This window comes from Rhyacophila brunnea, unplaced genomic scaffold (genome assembly GCF_057557595.1).
Source record: "Rhyacophila brunnea isolate RB1 unplaced genomic scaffold, BYU_Rbru_1.0 scaffold_12, whole genome shotgun sequence".
NCBI classification, from domain to species: Eukaryota; Metazoa; Arthropoda; class Insecta; order Trichoptera; family Rhyacophilidae; genus Rhyacophila; species Rhyacophila brunnea.
In genome coordinates, this window is record NW_028232774.1 from 4,768,963 (window position 1) to 4,786,529 (window position 17,567).

Genomic DNA, 17,567 nt, shown 5'->3' on the forward strand with positions numbered 1-17,567 from the left:
TTAATGAAAGGAGTTTTACCTACCATTAAAACTCTTATTATTCTTGTTGACTCTGAAGTCCAGAGAACACCTACCTGGTTTCCTTGAGACATATCAAATTGAATAACCAAAGACAAATGACGCTACGATAGAAGCGTCAGTCCTGCCAGCCTGCTAAACAAGATAAGCAACCAGGGAGATAAATAATCGAGAAGAAAAGGGGTTAAAAGGGGCCAGCACAGAAGAACACAAGGCAAAAAATACGATCAACATCTCAAGGGACTTCAGAGTCAACAATACTAATAAGAGTTTTATTGGTAGGGAAAACTCCTTTCATTATATGGCTAGCAATAGTAATCTCTTTTACTTTTACAATGTACGAGTTTAATATTAAAATAAGCCATTTCTAGGAAAAAGTTTTTCGATACCTAATTATTTATTTATGCACAAAGTCTATTATAGACTTTACGTGTAAAATAGTAAGTTGTATTATAATTTGACATCAATTATGCCGGAAATTTTATAATTTTTGATGTCCAAGAAGGAAAATGTTCCATATAGGTTATAAAGGTTTTTTTTCATAAATTAATAAATTATTACATTAGGAATGATGGCAGCACTGCTCTGTGGCCAAATTATAATCTATGGGCCATGGTGGCAAGAAACGTCAAGTTTGACAGCATAGTCTATGGACAGCATTGTTTATTTTGACAGTTCTTTACGTCAAACATGACAATATTAACTATTAATTTTAACAAAAACTGAAATTATTACAAGCACAAGTGCTGTATTATAATATTTCTGAAATAACCAAATACATATGTCTTGTTAATTGACGTAGATACGATAATATTATGATAGAGCTGTATTGGTTTTGAGTGTCATTAAATAGTTTCCGAATGAAAAACTTCAAGTAACAACGTAGGTAATATTTAGTAAATAAGTTTCAAAGCATTATAAGCAACGGCAAAACTTTTGTATAATAATATTATATCAAAGGGAATATTTAGGTTTATTTCAGAGAGGTTTCAGAGCCATCTCTGTGTCTTGCACAAGATGCATTAGTGATTATTTTTTATTTAAACTAATTTTTTTGCTTTAACACGGTTTAAAAAAAACTAAAAAGAATAAAAATACGTGTTTGTTTATCACATATGGACCGCAAGCCACTGTCTGGTGCATACGTATGTGGTCACCGGATGCCGCCCAGATATACATTATGTACATACATGGCGCCACTAGTCAGTCACTTCGGGTTCGATACGAGAGACGCGCCGCGTGCTTCGACGTCAGCGTCTTTAAATATTTCCAGCGATGAGAGTTAATTTTCGCTAGCGAAAAACAGAGGTAAACGGGCACGTTTATTGTCAAGTAGCGACACTGAATGAATATATTTCTCTCTGCTAAATTTAATTTAAATCTAAAACTATGTATTTTTATGTAAATATACAAATAATAAATAAATGCAATTTATTTTTGAGTTCAAGAATTTCATATTTTGAGTTGATTTAAGTAATGGAACCTATCTATCATTTTTGTATGAGCACCTTATCTTTTTTTACACGGATTTGTTTTGCATGGTAGTCTTTGGAACGTATCTCCTTTGCAAAAAGAGGATCGGGTGTAAATACCTTTTTCTGTCGGCGCATCAGCTTTTCGATTCAATAATTATTGTTAATTTAAAATTTTCATACATTTTGATGCATCATTATCACAAACTGAGATTATATTAGGTTGGGGTAGGTTAGGTTAGGTCAGGTTTGGTTTGGTCTAAAAAGAAAGTTATAAAATCTCATGACGGCATCTGCGGCACATTAAGTGTGCAGATTCTTCAGACATGATATCTAAAACCTAAAATGAAATGTTGTATAGGTACTATTAATCACACCGAAGCAATGAGGGGTACTTCGGCTAGTGACGATTTTCAACTTTACAGGAGTGCGATTTGAAAATAAGAATGTCATATTTTTTTGCTAACTATTCCACCAAAAAACCGTTGTATATGCACCACAGAATGATTTTTGCAAACGCACATTTTGGACACTGAAGATGACATTCTAAATAATCAAAACCAGTGGTGCACACCATTTCCTGACCAAGAATCACTTTATCAAGAGTATACAGTCAAACTTGGTTATTCCGAGGAAGATGGGACCTACTGAATTTGCTCGTTATAAGCATTACTCGTTATATAGCATTTTTCGCACCACGTTCTATTTAAGCATAGAACATAAAATGTCTGAAAACCATCGTAAAAATCCCCGAAACAAGCATGGCATTCATAAACTACGAAAGAAGTTGTTTATTGTAATGAAGTGCTGAGCCGCCGGCGCTGGTAGGTACCTACTGACTTCACAAAGCTTGGATTTTTTTACATGCAATTTCAACCATATGCGTGGATACTTTTTCAATGTTGTCAGTAAAAACACCAATTAGGTACTAAACACTTAACTAGTGTCATAAACGTAATCCAATCCCGGCGGCATGGGTCTAGTTAACTGCCCGGTTGGATTTTATTGCTTATGGTCGATAATGTTGTTTTTAAACGATCGACACATTAACAGTTTTGCTCGGTATACCCGAGAAGTAACTCGTTATAAAGGTGACTAAATGTATGGAGAAAATCATAAACTAAAATGTCAACGAATGTTTCCTCATTACAGCCGAGATCTCGCTATTTCTGTGATCGTAATAACCAAGTTCGACTGTATATCTAAAGTGCCACTTAGGAATACTAACTTTTATTATCTTATAGCAACAATGGGTTCAAATTTGGAAAGTGTTTGAAAAACTTAAGTAACAACGTTAATAATTAATAGTAGGGCGGCTCTCGTGGTGCAGTGCGTAAGGCGCTGGCCTTCCACCCGAGAGTTCTGCGTTCGATTCCCGATGAGGACACAAAAATTTATGTGATTTTCTCAAAGCCTAGGTGTTTGTGATTGTTCAAAATTACTAACAACCACCTTGTACGAAAAAGCAAGGACATGGTTATTAATAATTCAAAAAAAAAAAAAAAACGTTGATAATACTATGAAAACTCATTATAAGCAACTGCAAAGCTTCTAAATCATAAAAAAGTCTGTAGATAAAAATTACGAGTGTCCCATGAGGCACACATACATAGAGATATGAAGGAACAAATATTGAAGGATTCAGTTGTATTAAAAACTGTTATGATCATGGCCTGAACAAAAACAAACCATAAGTTTGAGTGAGAAAGCATTTGGTACGCTTATATTATCTCCGCAATATGGATTAGAGTAAGATAGAATTTCTACGGCTGAACTAAATATTTGTTATGTGTAACGTTTCATAGTTGAGTTAATATTAATAAAATTGAGGTTCTACTGTACGTTATAGGCAAGAAATTTTGCCGAACAATAGCCACTCTCTTTATATTATTACTCTGAGGTTATAATATATTATTTAACTTTAACACGTAGGTACCTACTAATTATTGTTTACTAACCCTACCGTGCCAGTAGGCTGGTTGTGCATTGCTTAAGGCAAGACATTCTAAGAGGGCGTCTCGAAGATTACAATTTTTTTGTCTACGGCTCTAATATCGTGTGTATATGTATAGAGGTATAAATCATGATTATAAACATTTTTTATGCATATTCTCTTTTAGATAGAATCACGGAAACTGCAGTACCTAGGTAATGAATATAGATTGGTAACATTTGAGACTAAAATTGTGTGAAGCGGTGTTTTTAGTCTGCCTATTGCTTAGAACGGCCATTTTATAAATTATCATTCTAGGCCGTAATATGCAGGGACGTCCCTAGACTAGATGCCGCTCCTAGGCAGCGCCAAAATGCCGCCCCTTTTTTATACAGTATTTTTTATCATCCTTTCATGACTCCAATATCTAAGAAATGTGTTGTATGGATACATTACTAACAAAATATATAGGTACCACTGAAAACAAAATTTAATCGTGGACGAAGAGCGGTAGGTGGGACACTCTGTAAGAGGGGGTGCATCTTCAGTTTCGACGGCCAATCAGGGCTCGAAATGGACTGGAACGCACCGGAGCGCCGTTCCGGGTCGTAAAATCGGCAACAAAAATTTTACCATTTGAGCTAGAATGGCCATAATATAACAAAAAATCACACACTCATGTTTTATAAAACACATAAAATTAGATAACTATGTTAATATTTTCATAAAATTACCGAGCGCTCCGGTTCGTAAAATTCTCCATTTCGAGTGCTGCGGCCAATGCAATTTCCGTGCGTACTGTATAAATCAGATCGTTTCTGGTTACCAAGGACGTCGAAGGGCAACATAAGTAAACTAGACATCGCGAATACGACGAAAAACAGTTATTGTAAAACTTATGTTAATTAATACGTTTTGTTTCCAACTAGTGATTTTTTTAATGTAAAGACATTTTCGTTATTACTAAATGTATGTAGCTAAGTATGTCTACATAATACATATCAAATGATTCTCCTCGATTTGCTGCCCTTCGAGTAACTGCCGCCCCCAAGTGATGCTCAATCTGCCTACCCCCACGGGACGTCACTGGTAATATGTGTCAGCCAAATAGGGGTTCCGCCAATCAAAAAAGATGGGAATCACTGGATTAAGCTATGGAATAGATTTATAAAATGCATTACTTTTTTTAGGAAAATGTCTCACCCGACCACATACTATATAGCAAATGGCTTTCGCGATGATTGCAAAGATATTATCGAAGCATTCTCTAAAGAAAATTCACTAAAGTTCTCCGCTTTTGCCAAAGTTTGGCGACAGATGAAGTTCGAGTTAATCTTCTCGTAAGTAATAATATATCACTATCTTACATAAGGATGAGTTGTATAACTTTTTAAAACAGGGTCTTTTTGTTCACTCTGTATTAGGGTATGTAAAATTATCGGTAAAAAAGTAAATACCGGTTTACTAATAATTTAACCGATGTGTTTTAATAATATAAAGTACAGCATTCCCTAGCGTGGGAATGTACCCGCCAAAGGCTACTACAATATAGTGAGTTCTGATAAGTAGGGTTTGGAGATGTAGTCTGTATGGGGGATGTTGAAATGCGGTCACCTTAAGCTACATCGATGTAGGCGCAGAAAATGCATTAATGTACTTCGACATTCGAAATACCACAGGATAACATGTGTTAATAACAAAATAAATTATCATAAATTTTGTTTGATTGACATTCCAAATGTATTTGTTACTATCGTACTTTCAGAGGGAGACAGTCATTATCTGAACTATGTGAATTTTCTGAAGAGATAATGGGAATCGTCGGTGAATACATTCTTCTTGATTCGGCCAATTTGTACCATCAGATAGCTGCAGTTTATCTCGCTCACTCTCTGCGTCTTTGCCAACCGATCGGAAAACTTCCCAACATTCGCATTGTGCCGGCTTCTGCTGAAAGCCTAAAGCGGCTGTATGAAGTGTTGAAGGATACCTTGCCAGACACCACCGAGGCGTTATATGTCTTCTGTTCGCTCATGCGAGATGGAGTGTTTCGGTATGTCATGACCAAAAGAGAATACGGCATAGAAAAAAGTTATAGGAAGTATTTGGAAGGTGAGTTGTATCATATATGTCACTCTTGATGACAGTTTTTGGTTGAACGGGACGGGTAATATGTATTACAGAGCTGTGGCAAGGGGTGGAGGTAGGATGTTAAGATCTCACATAAATAGTGCACACTAAACTTTGTCAGTCATATGTTTTTGTTATTATTGAACAGACTACAATTAATTTACAGATGGTGTTGGTTAGTTTTTAAAAATCAATTAAACCTTGCCTAACCAAACCATAATAGTTTTGGTATGCTATGGGCTTTCTGACAAAATAGTGCACAATTTTTTATTCATACTTATTTCTTTTCGTTGAATTAAGAATACATATTACACATGATGTTGGTTGGTTTTTTTAAATTAATTAAGCCCTGCCTAAACCAAACCATAATAGATAGAATATATTATTCTATCTATAAAATATCCAAAATTATGTATGATTTAATGGCATAATTTTAGATATTTTATAGATAGACAAGTATTTTTTGACTATTATCTATTATGGCTTGGTTTCTAATGGTTTAATTGAATTTTAAAAACTAACCAACACTATCTGTAAATTGTAGTCTTATTTCAATGAAAACAAATATGTATGTCTGAAAAAGTTTAATGTGCACTGTTTATGGCGGATCTTAACAGCCTACCTCCACCCTTCGCCACTGACGAGTAACGCTTATAACAAGCAAATTCAGTCCGTCCCATCTTCCTCGTAATAACCAAGTTCGACTGTACATGCATTATGCAAAATAAGGCTTGAAACATGATGCAAAATTCACAACTTTATTGTTATTAACATGAACAATCCAAAAACATACAATCTGATTTACAACAGAAACCCAAACGTACAAACACTTTCCCTGAGAATTGATGTTTTTCCATTTATCAATATATTTGCGCCATCCACGGATATATTCATAATATTATATTATTCTTTAACAGCCGTGCGTGTTAACACGCTCTACAATTCCATGCGCGCAGTGCCGGATATAGAAAATAAGCGTATATGTACACTCTACTTTCACTCAGTATACTATGCAACGTATGCGGTTTTAATAAATCGGTTTTAATAAAAAAAAATAAAGTATGCAATTAAATCATACATAACTTTGAATATTTTGTAAATAGAATAATATTTTTTATTTATTATAGTTTGGTTTAGTCAGGGTTTAATGAATTAAAAAAATTAACCAACAATATGTGTAATATGTATATTTAATCCAACGAAAACGAATAACTATGAATGAAAAAGTGTGCACAATTTTGTCGTATTGCCCAAATTAGACCAAATCTATTATGGTTTCGTTTAGGCATGGTTTAATTGATTTTTAAAAAGTAACTAACACCATCTGTAAATTGTAGTCTTAGTTCAATAAAAACAAATACATATGACTAAAAAAGTTTAGTGTGCACTATTTATAGCGAATCTTAATAGCCTACCTCCGCCCTTCGCCACTGTTACTCGTTATATCAGAGAATAGGTATTTTTAAATGAGCGGTCACATAACAGAAAAAGTCGCATTTCAAACAAAAATACACAATTAGAATTTTTCCCCCGAAACAAGCATGGCATTCATAAACTACAACAGAAGTTGTTTATTGTAATGAACGCTGGTAGGTACCTATTGACTTCACAAACCTTGGATTTTTTACATGCAATTTCAACCATAATATGCGTGTATACTTTTTCAACATTGTCGGCGAAAACACCAATTAGGTAGGTACTTATGACACTTAACTAGTGTCATGAATGTAATCCGATTCCGGTGGCATTCTGTCCGGTTGGATTTTATTGCTTAGGGTCAAAATCTTTTTAAACGATTGACATTTTAGTAGCTCATTATAAAAGTGAATAAATGTATGGAGAAAATCATAAACTAAAATGTCAACGAATATTTCCTGGTTACATCCGAGATTTTACTATATCCGTGATCGTAATAACCGAGTGCGACTATATTTGTATCTTTTTACACATGCCGTAAAACTTTCTTTTAATAATAATCACATTATGATAATTTTAGTCCATTGATTGTATACTCATGTTTTTGATTGACTTTCCAGACACCAACTGGCCTCCTGCCCCGAACATCAAAGTAGGGCTAGACCATTTAGCAGTGCTCGCGTCTCCCGGTACAGGCCAATTACATAACTTAGCGTCACTCTCCAAATTCTATCACGATGCTAAATGCAAACTGCCAGGTAACAATCCTCTTTTATTGTTTTTAGGATGATTTTGCCATGTAGCGTTGAAACGAAGATATTCGGGAAAACCTTCTACTATTATAGAGACGGAGCCGAAATTTAATTTGGAATTGCACCAATATTTTTTTTCATACAAAAATGTCAAAACATTACAGAAGGCTCCATCTCAAAGAAAATTCAAGATCTTTAGGTTGAACCAAAGAACTATATAAGCCTCTGTATTAGAAAAGGCAGTTCGATTTTCGAATTGAACGATTGTATGTGTGGTTGCATTGGTAACAAGTCCATTATTTATTATAAAAAAAAATAATGGCTTGCGTTCTAGTTTTGCTTTATTTACAAAACCTACGTAAGCATTTCTCGGTGTTTTACATAATTGTTCATCTTAAAAGTAATGGTCAATGTATTGCTTTTGGTTGCCTACGTAAAAGTGATGAGGGAGTATGTTTCCACATGTATTTATAGCTACATTTTATATTGATAAGGCAATATATGAGATACATGACATGTCAAATTTAATTATATTAGTATTCAAGGCTTATTTTGGCAATGGAATCATGTATTTCATATTATATTATTATCCTAGAGCTCTTTCCGTTTTGGCAAGCGATTGTGTGCCTTGTTTATTATGTTCGATAAGTCCAAAAAAAATTGGATCCCCTAGTCGTTCTTTATTCAAAAACAAAAGTGAGGGAGAAATCTCGACCCCAATATTTTTCTATTACGGTGTATTTGATTAATCCATAGTAGGTTTTCTATTCAACATGCAACTTTTTTTGGCCCGCATTTTATTGATGTGTGCAACACATGCAAGCAAGATCCTGTTACATATAATCAGCAGACGTCTGAAGTATTTCATCGACCGACAAATAGAACAAGCAGGTTTTGTTATGGTCAAAGTAACACGTGAACAAATTCTTAACATCAGGCAACTGATTGAAAAGTTCAGAGTTTGATACCCCTATAATATTATGCTTCAATGATTATCAGCAGGCATTCGACGGTGTAAAATGAAACTGTTTATTAACTTAAATTATCAACTTGGTTATTACGAGAAAGATGGGACCGGCTGAATTTTCTCGTTATAAGCATTACTCGTTATATAATATTTTTCACGCCACGTTCTATTTAAGCATAGAACATAAAATATCTGAAAATCATTGTAAAAATCCGCGAAACAAGCACGGCATTCATAACTACAGAAGAGGCCGGGGCTGTCAGGTACCTACTGACTTCACAAAGCTTGGATTTTTTCCATGCAATTTCAAGCATCTGCGTGGATACTTCTTCAATGTTGTTGGCGAAAACACCAATTAGGTACTTAGACACTTAACTAGGGTCATAAATGTAATCCGATCCCGGCGGCATTAGTCTGCCCGGTCGGATTTTATTGCTTAGGGTCGAAAATGTTGTTTATAAACGATCGACACATTAAGAACAGTTTTGCTCGGTATACCCGAGAGGTAGCTCATTATAAAAATGAATAAATGTATGGAAAAAATCATAAACTAAAATGTCAACGATGTTTCCTCATTACATCTGAGATCTCGCTATTTCCGTGATCGTAATAACCAAGTTCGACAGTAATTCAATAAAAGTGGAATTATTACTATAAAATTTTGTTTTATTTAAATTAAGAATATTTCATACGTAAATTGTTGGAAATATAAGCGTAAAACTGGGTATTAAGTATTCTAAACTGAAACACGATTGCAGAAATTACATGCAAATTGCGGGAAAGTGTGAATTCAATGCACATAATTCGGAGTTCCGCTGTAACTAACTTATCATTCATTTTCAACAGGTGGCAGTAAAGATAATCCACCGAAAGAGCTTAACTATGTAGATAAAAATTTTGAAACAGATCTGATAAAATCCCTACACGATTTGATAGATGACAGTAAGGAAAAGCCCTTTGAAGGTAAGGAATTATTCAGTGTTTGCTATAATAGTGTGGATTATGTCCAGTAGTCTATCTGGGTTAGACATGCAGAAGTTTTATTACCACGTAGAATATGTCGCACCCCCAGTAAGATACTGTCGTAAGTCTGAAATCGGCGTTTTCGAGTTATGGATGTGGTTGGATTCGTATTTTTTTTTGCTATTTTAATAAAATATTGTCATATCTCAAACTCAAATATTGTCAGAGAGAAAGCATTTAATACAGTACATTACTTTCCGAAAACTGTTAAATCGATAATAAAATAGTGTTGTAACTAAGTTACGACAGTATTTTACAAGAAGCTTTCTAAAAAACTAAAACAATATTTTTCAAAAAAATACTGTTGTAACTCTGTTACTACAGTAAGATCTTGAGATACATCGTAATTTTCTCACTAGTTGCATGGATATTATTGTTCCAAAGTATTCAAACAAAAAAACTGGAAGCAGCAGAGGCAACAATGTTTGTTATCAACTTCAATTAAATGGAAGTAAAATACAAGAAGTATGCAAAAAATACTTTATCAACACATTTGGGGTGAGTGAAAGGTACTGCTCCACTGTGTGGAAAACAAGGGATCTTCTTTTCGGAACGCCAATTCCAGAACAAAGAGGTCACCATGGCAATCACAAAAAAATTGAAGATGATTTAAAAAATGATATAAGAACTCACATTAAGTCTTTCCAGTGATCGAGTAACATTATTTGCGTGCACAGACATCTAGATTGTATTTAGATGGTAAATTAACAATTGCTGAAATGTATCGGTTATACAAAAAACAACAAGCTGACAGCAATATGCCATTTGGAAAAGAACACTATTATACACATCCATATTTAATGACGAATTTAATATTGGCTTCTTTAAGCCTAAAAAAGATTTGTGGGTTGAATGCGACCCATACAATAATTGTTCACCAGAAGAAAAAGAACAACTTCAAGAAAAGTATGAGACACATCAACCTGGAAAAAAAGAGGCAAGGGATGAAAAGACCAAAGACGTAGCAGAGTCCCGAACTAATAGCCAAAACAGCGTCATTAATGTAGCTGTATATGATTTGCAGGCTGTTTTACCACTTCCTTGCGGAAATGTGTCAACTTTCTATTATAAACGAAGTCGGCAATGTACAATCTTACAGTCTATAATATCACTGAAAATATTGCAAACTGATACATGTGGGATGAGAGTCAAGCTGCATGAAGATCCAATGAAATTGGTAGCTGTGTACTCGATTACATTGCATGTGAAAAATATCATCACATTGAGCTTTTTATTTTTTACAGAGACAATTGTGCCGGGTAGAATAAAAATAAATACATTGCTGCAATGTATTTATATGCCATCAGGAATTCACAAAAAAATAAAACGATCTCTCATAAGTTTTTGGTCATCGGGCATACCCAAAATGAAGGCGATATTGTCCATTCTACAATTGAGCAGCAGAAGACTAGGGCTCTAAAAAGTGGACCAATATTTGTGCCCGGCCAAATGATTACCATTGTACAAACAAGTTATAAAACAGGACAACCATACATTGTTAAACCCATGACAACAAATAATTTTCACAACAAGAAAAAACTAGCAGATGAAATCGGTAAAAATTACAACACGGATGAAAATGGAGAAAAATTTTTGTGGCAGAAGATTAAAGTTATAAAAGTAGACAGAGACTATCCATACATTATTTTTTTAAAACAAGTTATCATGAAGAATGTAGTAAATTGAATGTTCGTCAATGGAAAATAGGTAAACCGTTACCGATGGATGGTCTCGATTCATCCAAAGCATATCAAGAGCGGCCAAAAATAACGACAATTAAAAAGAAGGATTTGCTTTCTCTCTGAAATGCTAAACATCGTGAATTTTATCATGATTTTGTTGCTTCTCTTCCAAGTGATGTTTAAAAATTAAAAATCGTATCTAGAAATTTTATTTGCCCATTAAATAAAATAATTAAGTATTTTTTTGTTGTTTTGAACTAATAATTGTATTTTTCTTGTTTTTTTTCAATAAATCTTTAAAGATTGTACCATAACTTAATATTTTGAAAACCTTCCTTTACAGTGCCCAACAAATTAGTTGAAATTATTAGAGTGATGGTAGGGAAATTTACATAGAAAATATTGAGTTGATTCAAATTTTACCATGAAATTTTCAAATATCCTAATAAAATACTGTCGTAACTCAGAAATATTCAAATATCTTTATTTGTATATGTTTTAGAGAAAAATTATGGATACAGTTGAAAATAGATCATGTTTTTCCATAAAAATGAGGAAAAATTTTTACATTCAGACTTTTCCTGTATTTACAAAGAATATTTGAAACTTCAAATGGCTCTCCTGCAAAATGCCATTTTCTGGATTACTACAGTATTTTACTGGGGGTGCGATGTGCTTTATAACTTTGCACTCCGGCGCTAGGATGAAAATGATCTAATATATTCTAAAAATATTTTTTTTTACATGTATTATCTATTTATTTATACATCTATTAATACAAGTGAATATCATTTGATCTAATTTTATGCGAGGAAATCAGGCAGAGGCGTATCAGTCGTAAAAAGTACAAAGTTATAAAACGTAAAGAACATAATATTATACATTCATGGAAAACTGGTAAAGCAAATTTATTAACTTGTTTATTTCAATGAGACAAAATCAATATAAAAAATTCTGACCACATACATAACTCGCGAGTGGAGAACTACAAGGTTCTAAGTGTTTGTCCTTGGCAAAACAAAAGTAACAATGAGGCAACTTCAAGGCCTGAACAAAAACGATGCATGAGTGCGAGTGAGAAAGTATTCGGCACCCTTACAATCTCTGCGACACGCGCTAGAGTAAGATAAAAGGTCTACTAGCTACAAGCCAGTTTCCAAAAGTATCGCCATCAAATCGGGGCGAAACGCTTCATATAGCGTCGGTAACTTGCGAGCTCGTGTTGCTAAAATTGATATTTTTTGTGTTAAACATAAAGTCAGTGGTAAATTAAGTAGAAAAGATGGTTCTGTGTGTTGTCTTAAAATGTGGTAGCCGTACTGATAAGCAAGAAGATGGTATTACGTTTCATAAGTAAGTTGATACATGTTCGTGATAATTTATTTGTATTTTATTATATATTTTAATATCAGTGACCTAGTGTTTCCTTAAAATAACTTAAATTATGGATATCTTTATCTAATGGTTGCATTTTGACCGCTTAAAAATACTATATAACGTAAAAAAATAGTATATTTTAATTCTGAGCGTCTAGTGCGAGCACTAGCGAAATGGTCTATGGTCTCGAACATTTGTAGACGAATGCGTTCGCTCGCTCACAAACCAAACGCAAGGCACGCGGCTTCATTTAGCAATGCAACGGGTGGCGTCTATATGTATCTATAGTCTAAGGGCAACTTACAATACTACTTCATTGTTGGGTTTGTTTTCTCAAGGATGAACACTTAGAACCTTGTAGTATTAGGCTCGTGAACTATCATTGTATTGACCTGGCATAATATATTGTGACATCACAGATAAAATTTTCGCAAGGGTGCCTCCAAACCTGCCAGCGACACAGACCTCTATGTACCTAAAACCACTACTGTCTGAGAGTAGGTTTCGTGGAAATGCTCTAAGTAGATGATGTTAATTTAAAGATCTTTTCTTTGGTTTATTTGTCAGTTTAAGGTAGCCGAAAATAAATAATAAAATATGTAGGTAGGTATGTGGTTATCCAAGAAATTTGCGGACAATTTAAAACTAAAAATGAAAGGGGACGGCATTCTAAGTCTGCTTACATACGGGCGACACTTTGTATAGGGACGTCTCTTATGATGACAGGCATTTTATATTATAATAACTTAATTCAGTCAAACATGGACAAAAATTGATATCTGCGCATAACACATCAATGTTTTCTCTATAAGTCTACGAAATAATATGACAATTTACCCTTCTTATTTATTGTTTCACTCCTTGTAAGAGGTTGGATATCACAGTGGACAACTTCACCATGTCTACAATAATTATCCTAAAGAGAGTTTCTGTGTCACATTGTTGTCCTATCCGTGATCTAACAGTGAATTGTTTTCTAGGTCATAAAGAAGGTGTATTAAAAAGGACAAGCGAAAAGACTGCTAATGATAAAAGGTATTAAATATTTATTTTTTTAGAAAATAGAATAATGAACTCGCTATAGTTCTCCATATACATAGTTTTTTAAAGTAGGCGGTGCTAATGTGATTATTGTCTATGCTTGCTATCACTGATTGTATTTGGATCGTGCGTAATGCATCACCATGTCTCACTCGGTGCCCTTCCCATTTTTCCTTGTTTCCCACCCAAACTATGAAATCTTACAGTAATGCGTTCTGTTTATATCCACTTGGGACATTTTCAACTGAGTGGACGAAACTGGCCCTTATCAATGCAGATAGTACTATTATATTAGTTTTATTTCGAGTAGGTGATATTATGTCCTTCCACCAAGAATTGACAGTTAATGTTATTTTGTATAAACTACAAAATGATAAAACTAAAGTCTGTCTTCTATAGGCTGGAGTGCGGTTTCCCACCCGCTTCAGCATTCAGCACTGCATTCCCTCTCATTGAAAACTTGCAACAGTCATAGATGGCACAATGCTTTCCGTAAGCGAACGATGTGACGTGAACGCCAGCTTAGAATAGAATAGACTCCATGAAATTTTCCAAAATCATTTTGTGAACTTTTAATACAAAAAAATGGACGTTTTATATAGTAATTAATTTAACAAAACAAATTGAAAAAAATATTTTTATGTTCTTAGATACATATTGATTATTTAAAATGAAAGTTATGACTTTTTGAACAAAAAAATTAATTAAACATTAATAGAATGGTAACCCACTTGTTTTGTATGCATCTATCGGAAAGTAAGTTTTCAACATAAAATATCCTTTAATATAGAGATAAGATAAAAAAATCCTTTAGCTCCATTAAAAATAATTACAAAATAAAAAGAACTTTTTATATACAATGTTTTTAAATCCTGTTGAACCATATAAACTTGACCTGACTAGCTTAAACGATCAAAAAAATTTGTACTTGACATGTCATATTGATTTCCATAGTAACGCACGTATATATTAATAATTTAGTTGATAGGACCCCAGACTCCTAGCAACCAATAATGGTGTCGAAATAACTTTTCATACGAAACAGAATTAACTGAAAATGAATTCAATTCTACTTGGAAGATGGCTAAAAGTATTAAAAAAAATGCATTGGCATCGTGTTCTGATATATTCTAAAAGTTTCAAATGTCTAGCTAGTCGGGAAGTTAGTTAAAAATCGATTGCAAGATTTGTACCGGACAAATAAGAATACGAGCTAAAACGTTGTAATAATAAATGAAAAGATGAATTTTTGTTCTTCCTGTCATTTTGATAATTTTGTAAATATATAGATTATCATAGATGCAATTGCCCAGGATATGTTTCTATTCCTCACTTTTTCATTTCAAAGGTATTGATTAATTTAGTCACTTTATACTTTTCAGTGGCGATCACTGTTCCAAGTCAACCAGATTTCCGAAAAAGAAAATAATACTCAAACCCAAGATGATGGATCACTTGGAATACATTCTACCGGACATAGACGGGGGCAGTAGAGGAACAAATAATGATGCCGATGATAGTAACCCTGATGACCCGATGGAGGCTCCATCAACTGATATGCCAGACATTACTCTGGTTTATGAAGACGAAACAATTGATTTAACATCTATCTAAGGGCTCGTTTACAGTGCTTAGTATTCGCTACTGGCACTAATACCGATACATGGTGGTATTAGTGTGAGAACTAATAATAAGCACTAAGCCCGTGTAAACAAGTTTTAAACATAAAATGTAGTAAATAATTTATAGGTTTAGTTTACTTTCATTTTATTATTATATCAATTTGGAACAAGTTTTTTATTTTTATAAAAAATATGTAATTACAAGATAAAAAGAACTTTTAATATACTTTTTTAAATTTTCTGTACTCAATATGCTCAAACTTGTACTTGATATGAAGTAAATAAAAAACAAACAAATATAGAATACTGAAATGTCACTTTGATTTCCATAGTAACGCACGTATATATTAATAATTTAGTTGCTAGGAGCACTCCCTTCGCAATGAATAATAGTTTTTACTTTTTACGGATTTTTCTGAAATAACTTTCATTACAAAACAGAATTACTTAAAATGAATTCAATTCTGCTTAAAAATGGCTAAAAAAATTAAAAAATGCATTGGCATCCTGTTCTGATATATTCTAAAAGTTTCAAATGTCTAACTAGTCAGGAAGTTAGTTAAAAATCGACTGCAAGATTTGTACTGGACAAACAAGAATACGAGCTAATAAAAACATTGTAAGAAGACACGGTATATTATAAATGGTTTTTTTTTAATCCAAGAAAATTTTTGAAAATCATGTTTTCACTGACATTTAGATAGTGTCATTCTAAAGATGGGCTCATAGCCCGAAACAGCGGTCAACATGAATAACTCAATTATTGTAAAATTAACAAATAACTTTATTTTAAAACCATCATAAATAACTCCTAAATCATGTCCATACAACGGACCCAAATTGTACCTAATCCACCTAAACACAGGAGTCATCATTTTGCAAATTCGTTGCAAAAAAAAAAACCGTGTAAAAAAAAGCACATAATATAAAAATGGGAGAGGTTGACCTTCCAAATGGCAAAAATAACAATATGTAATAATATTCACAAAGAACCATGCTATAAATTCTAAAGGATTGAAATACAAATTTTATCAAGGAACCTCGAACATTTAAAAATACTTTTCGTTATGTAAGTGAAAGCAAAAAAAAATCAGTGTTATTGGTCTGTGCAAAATAAAAATCGGTTGTACATATTATATTGTTTTCATTTTGCCAACAATTCTTTTTCTTTTGACCATGTCCGATCCTAATAGTATGTATGGGCCTCCCCACAGAGTGGAAGTTTGTACCAACAGATATTTGTTTTTATGAGAAATGAATGTTAGCTATTTGCGCAACTTATCAGGTCCACACTGACTCCAAACACAAATTGAAAACAATGTGTATTTGCTAGACCCAGGATTCCCCACGACATTATAAGCCACTCGGCCATCGTCGCCGAATCAAAATTCGACGGTTATTACTGTCTCCCGAAAAAAGTTGTTTTAGAGAATATGTGACATTTACAAGGAACTATGATGACGAGATGGTAAAGCAAAATTGCAATTTTTCAGAATAAATACTTTTAATTGAATTTATCAAATATGTTTACCCTACAAAGTCATAACGACATCACAAAATAACTCACCTTTATATACTTTTGGAATGCTGAAAATAAGTCATTCTAAATAATCAAATAAATAACCCATTTTACACCAAAACGTCCCTTATCCTCCCTCACTTTTGGCTTTGCAATGAATAAATCGTCACTGTTCTGGCAGAAGACACTAATCCGAAAAAATTACATATTGAGTTAGTTATACCAAAATGTTCCTTATTTCAAACTTTACCGTCTTAATAAATAAACAGTCTTCATTTTAGTCATCCTTTTTACGATTACTTAATAAACTCACATGATAGACCATTTCAAACATTTTAACAACTTCAAAGTCAAATTACTCAAAACTAGTATTCTCCAGTTAGTGTGTTCTGCCAGAACGGAGACGAAATATAACATTTGGCGGTCGGGTTTAGATGCTGTTGGCAGAACAGAACATTTTTAACTGAGCCGTGTTGCTGTTCACGTTTCACTTTTGTGATCCCTCACATCGTCTAATACATTATAGCTTTCTTCCGATAAGATGGGTCTACCCTTATCCTACTGTAAAGCGTCAATGCTAGATTATTCAGGAAGGCAGAAGTCCTTGAAAAGCCA

At 33.5% G+C, this 17,567-nt stretch overlaps 1 protein-coding gene across 2 annotated transcripts; it reads left to right on the forward strand.

Moving 5' to 3' along the window:
- Positions 1-584: 584 nt before the first annotated feature.
- On the forward strand, positions 585-16,588 carry LOC147077676 (snRNA-activating protein complex subunit 1-like). 2 transcript variants are annotated; one of them, XM_085960622.1, is made up of 7 exons: positions 585-900; positions 4,614-4,763; positions 5,189-5,535; positions 7,590-7,727; positions 9,535-9,651; positions 13,751-13,805; positions 15,194-16,587. In XM_085960622.1, the coding sequence occupies exons 2-7, from the start codon at positions 4,618-4,620 to the stop codon at positions 15,423-15,425; spliced, it is 1,035 nt and encodes a 344-aa protein (XP_085816748.1). In that variant the 5' UTR covers positions 585-900; positions 4,614-4,617; the 3' UTR covers positions 15,426-16,587. The 2 variants fall into 2 exon arrangements, with proteins under 2 accessions (XP_085816748.1, XP_085816749.1); XM_085960623.1 differs by having other exon boundaries at positions 592-904; positions 15,194-16,588.
- The last annotated feature ends 979 nt before the right edge of the window (positions 16,589-17,567 follow it).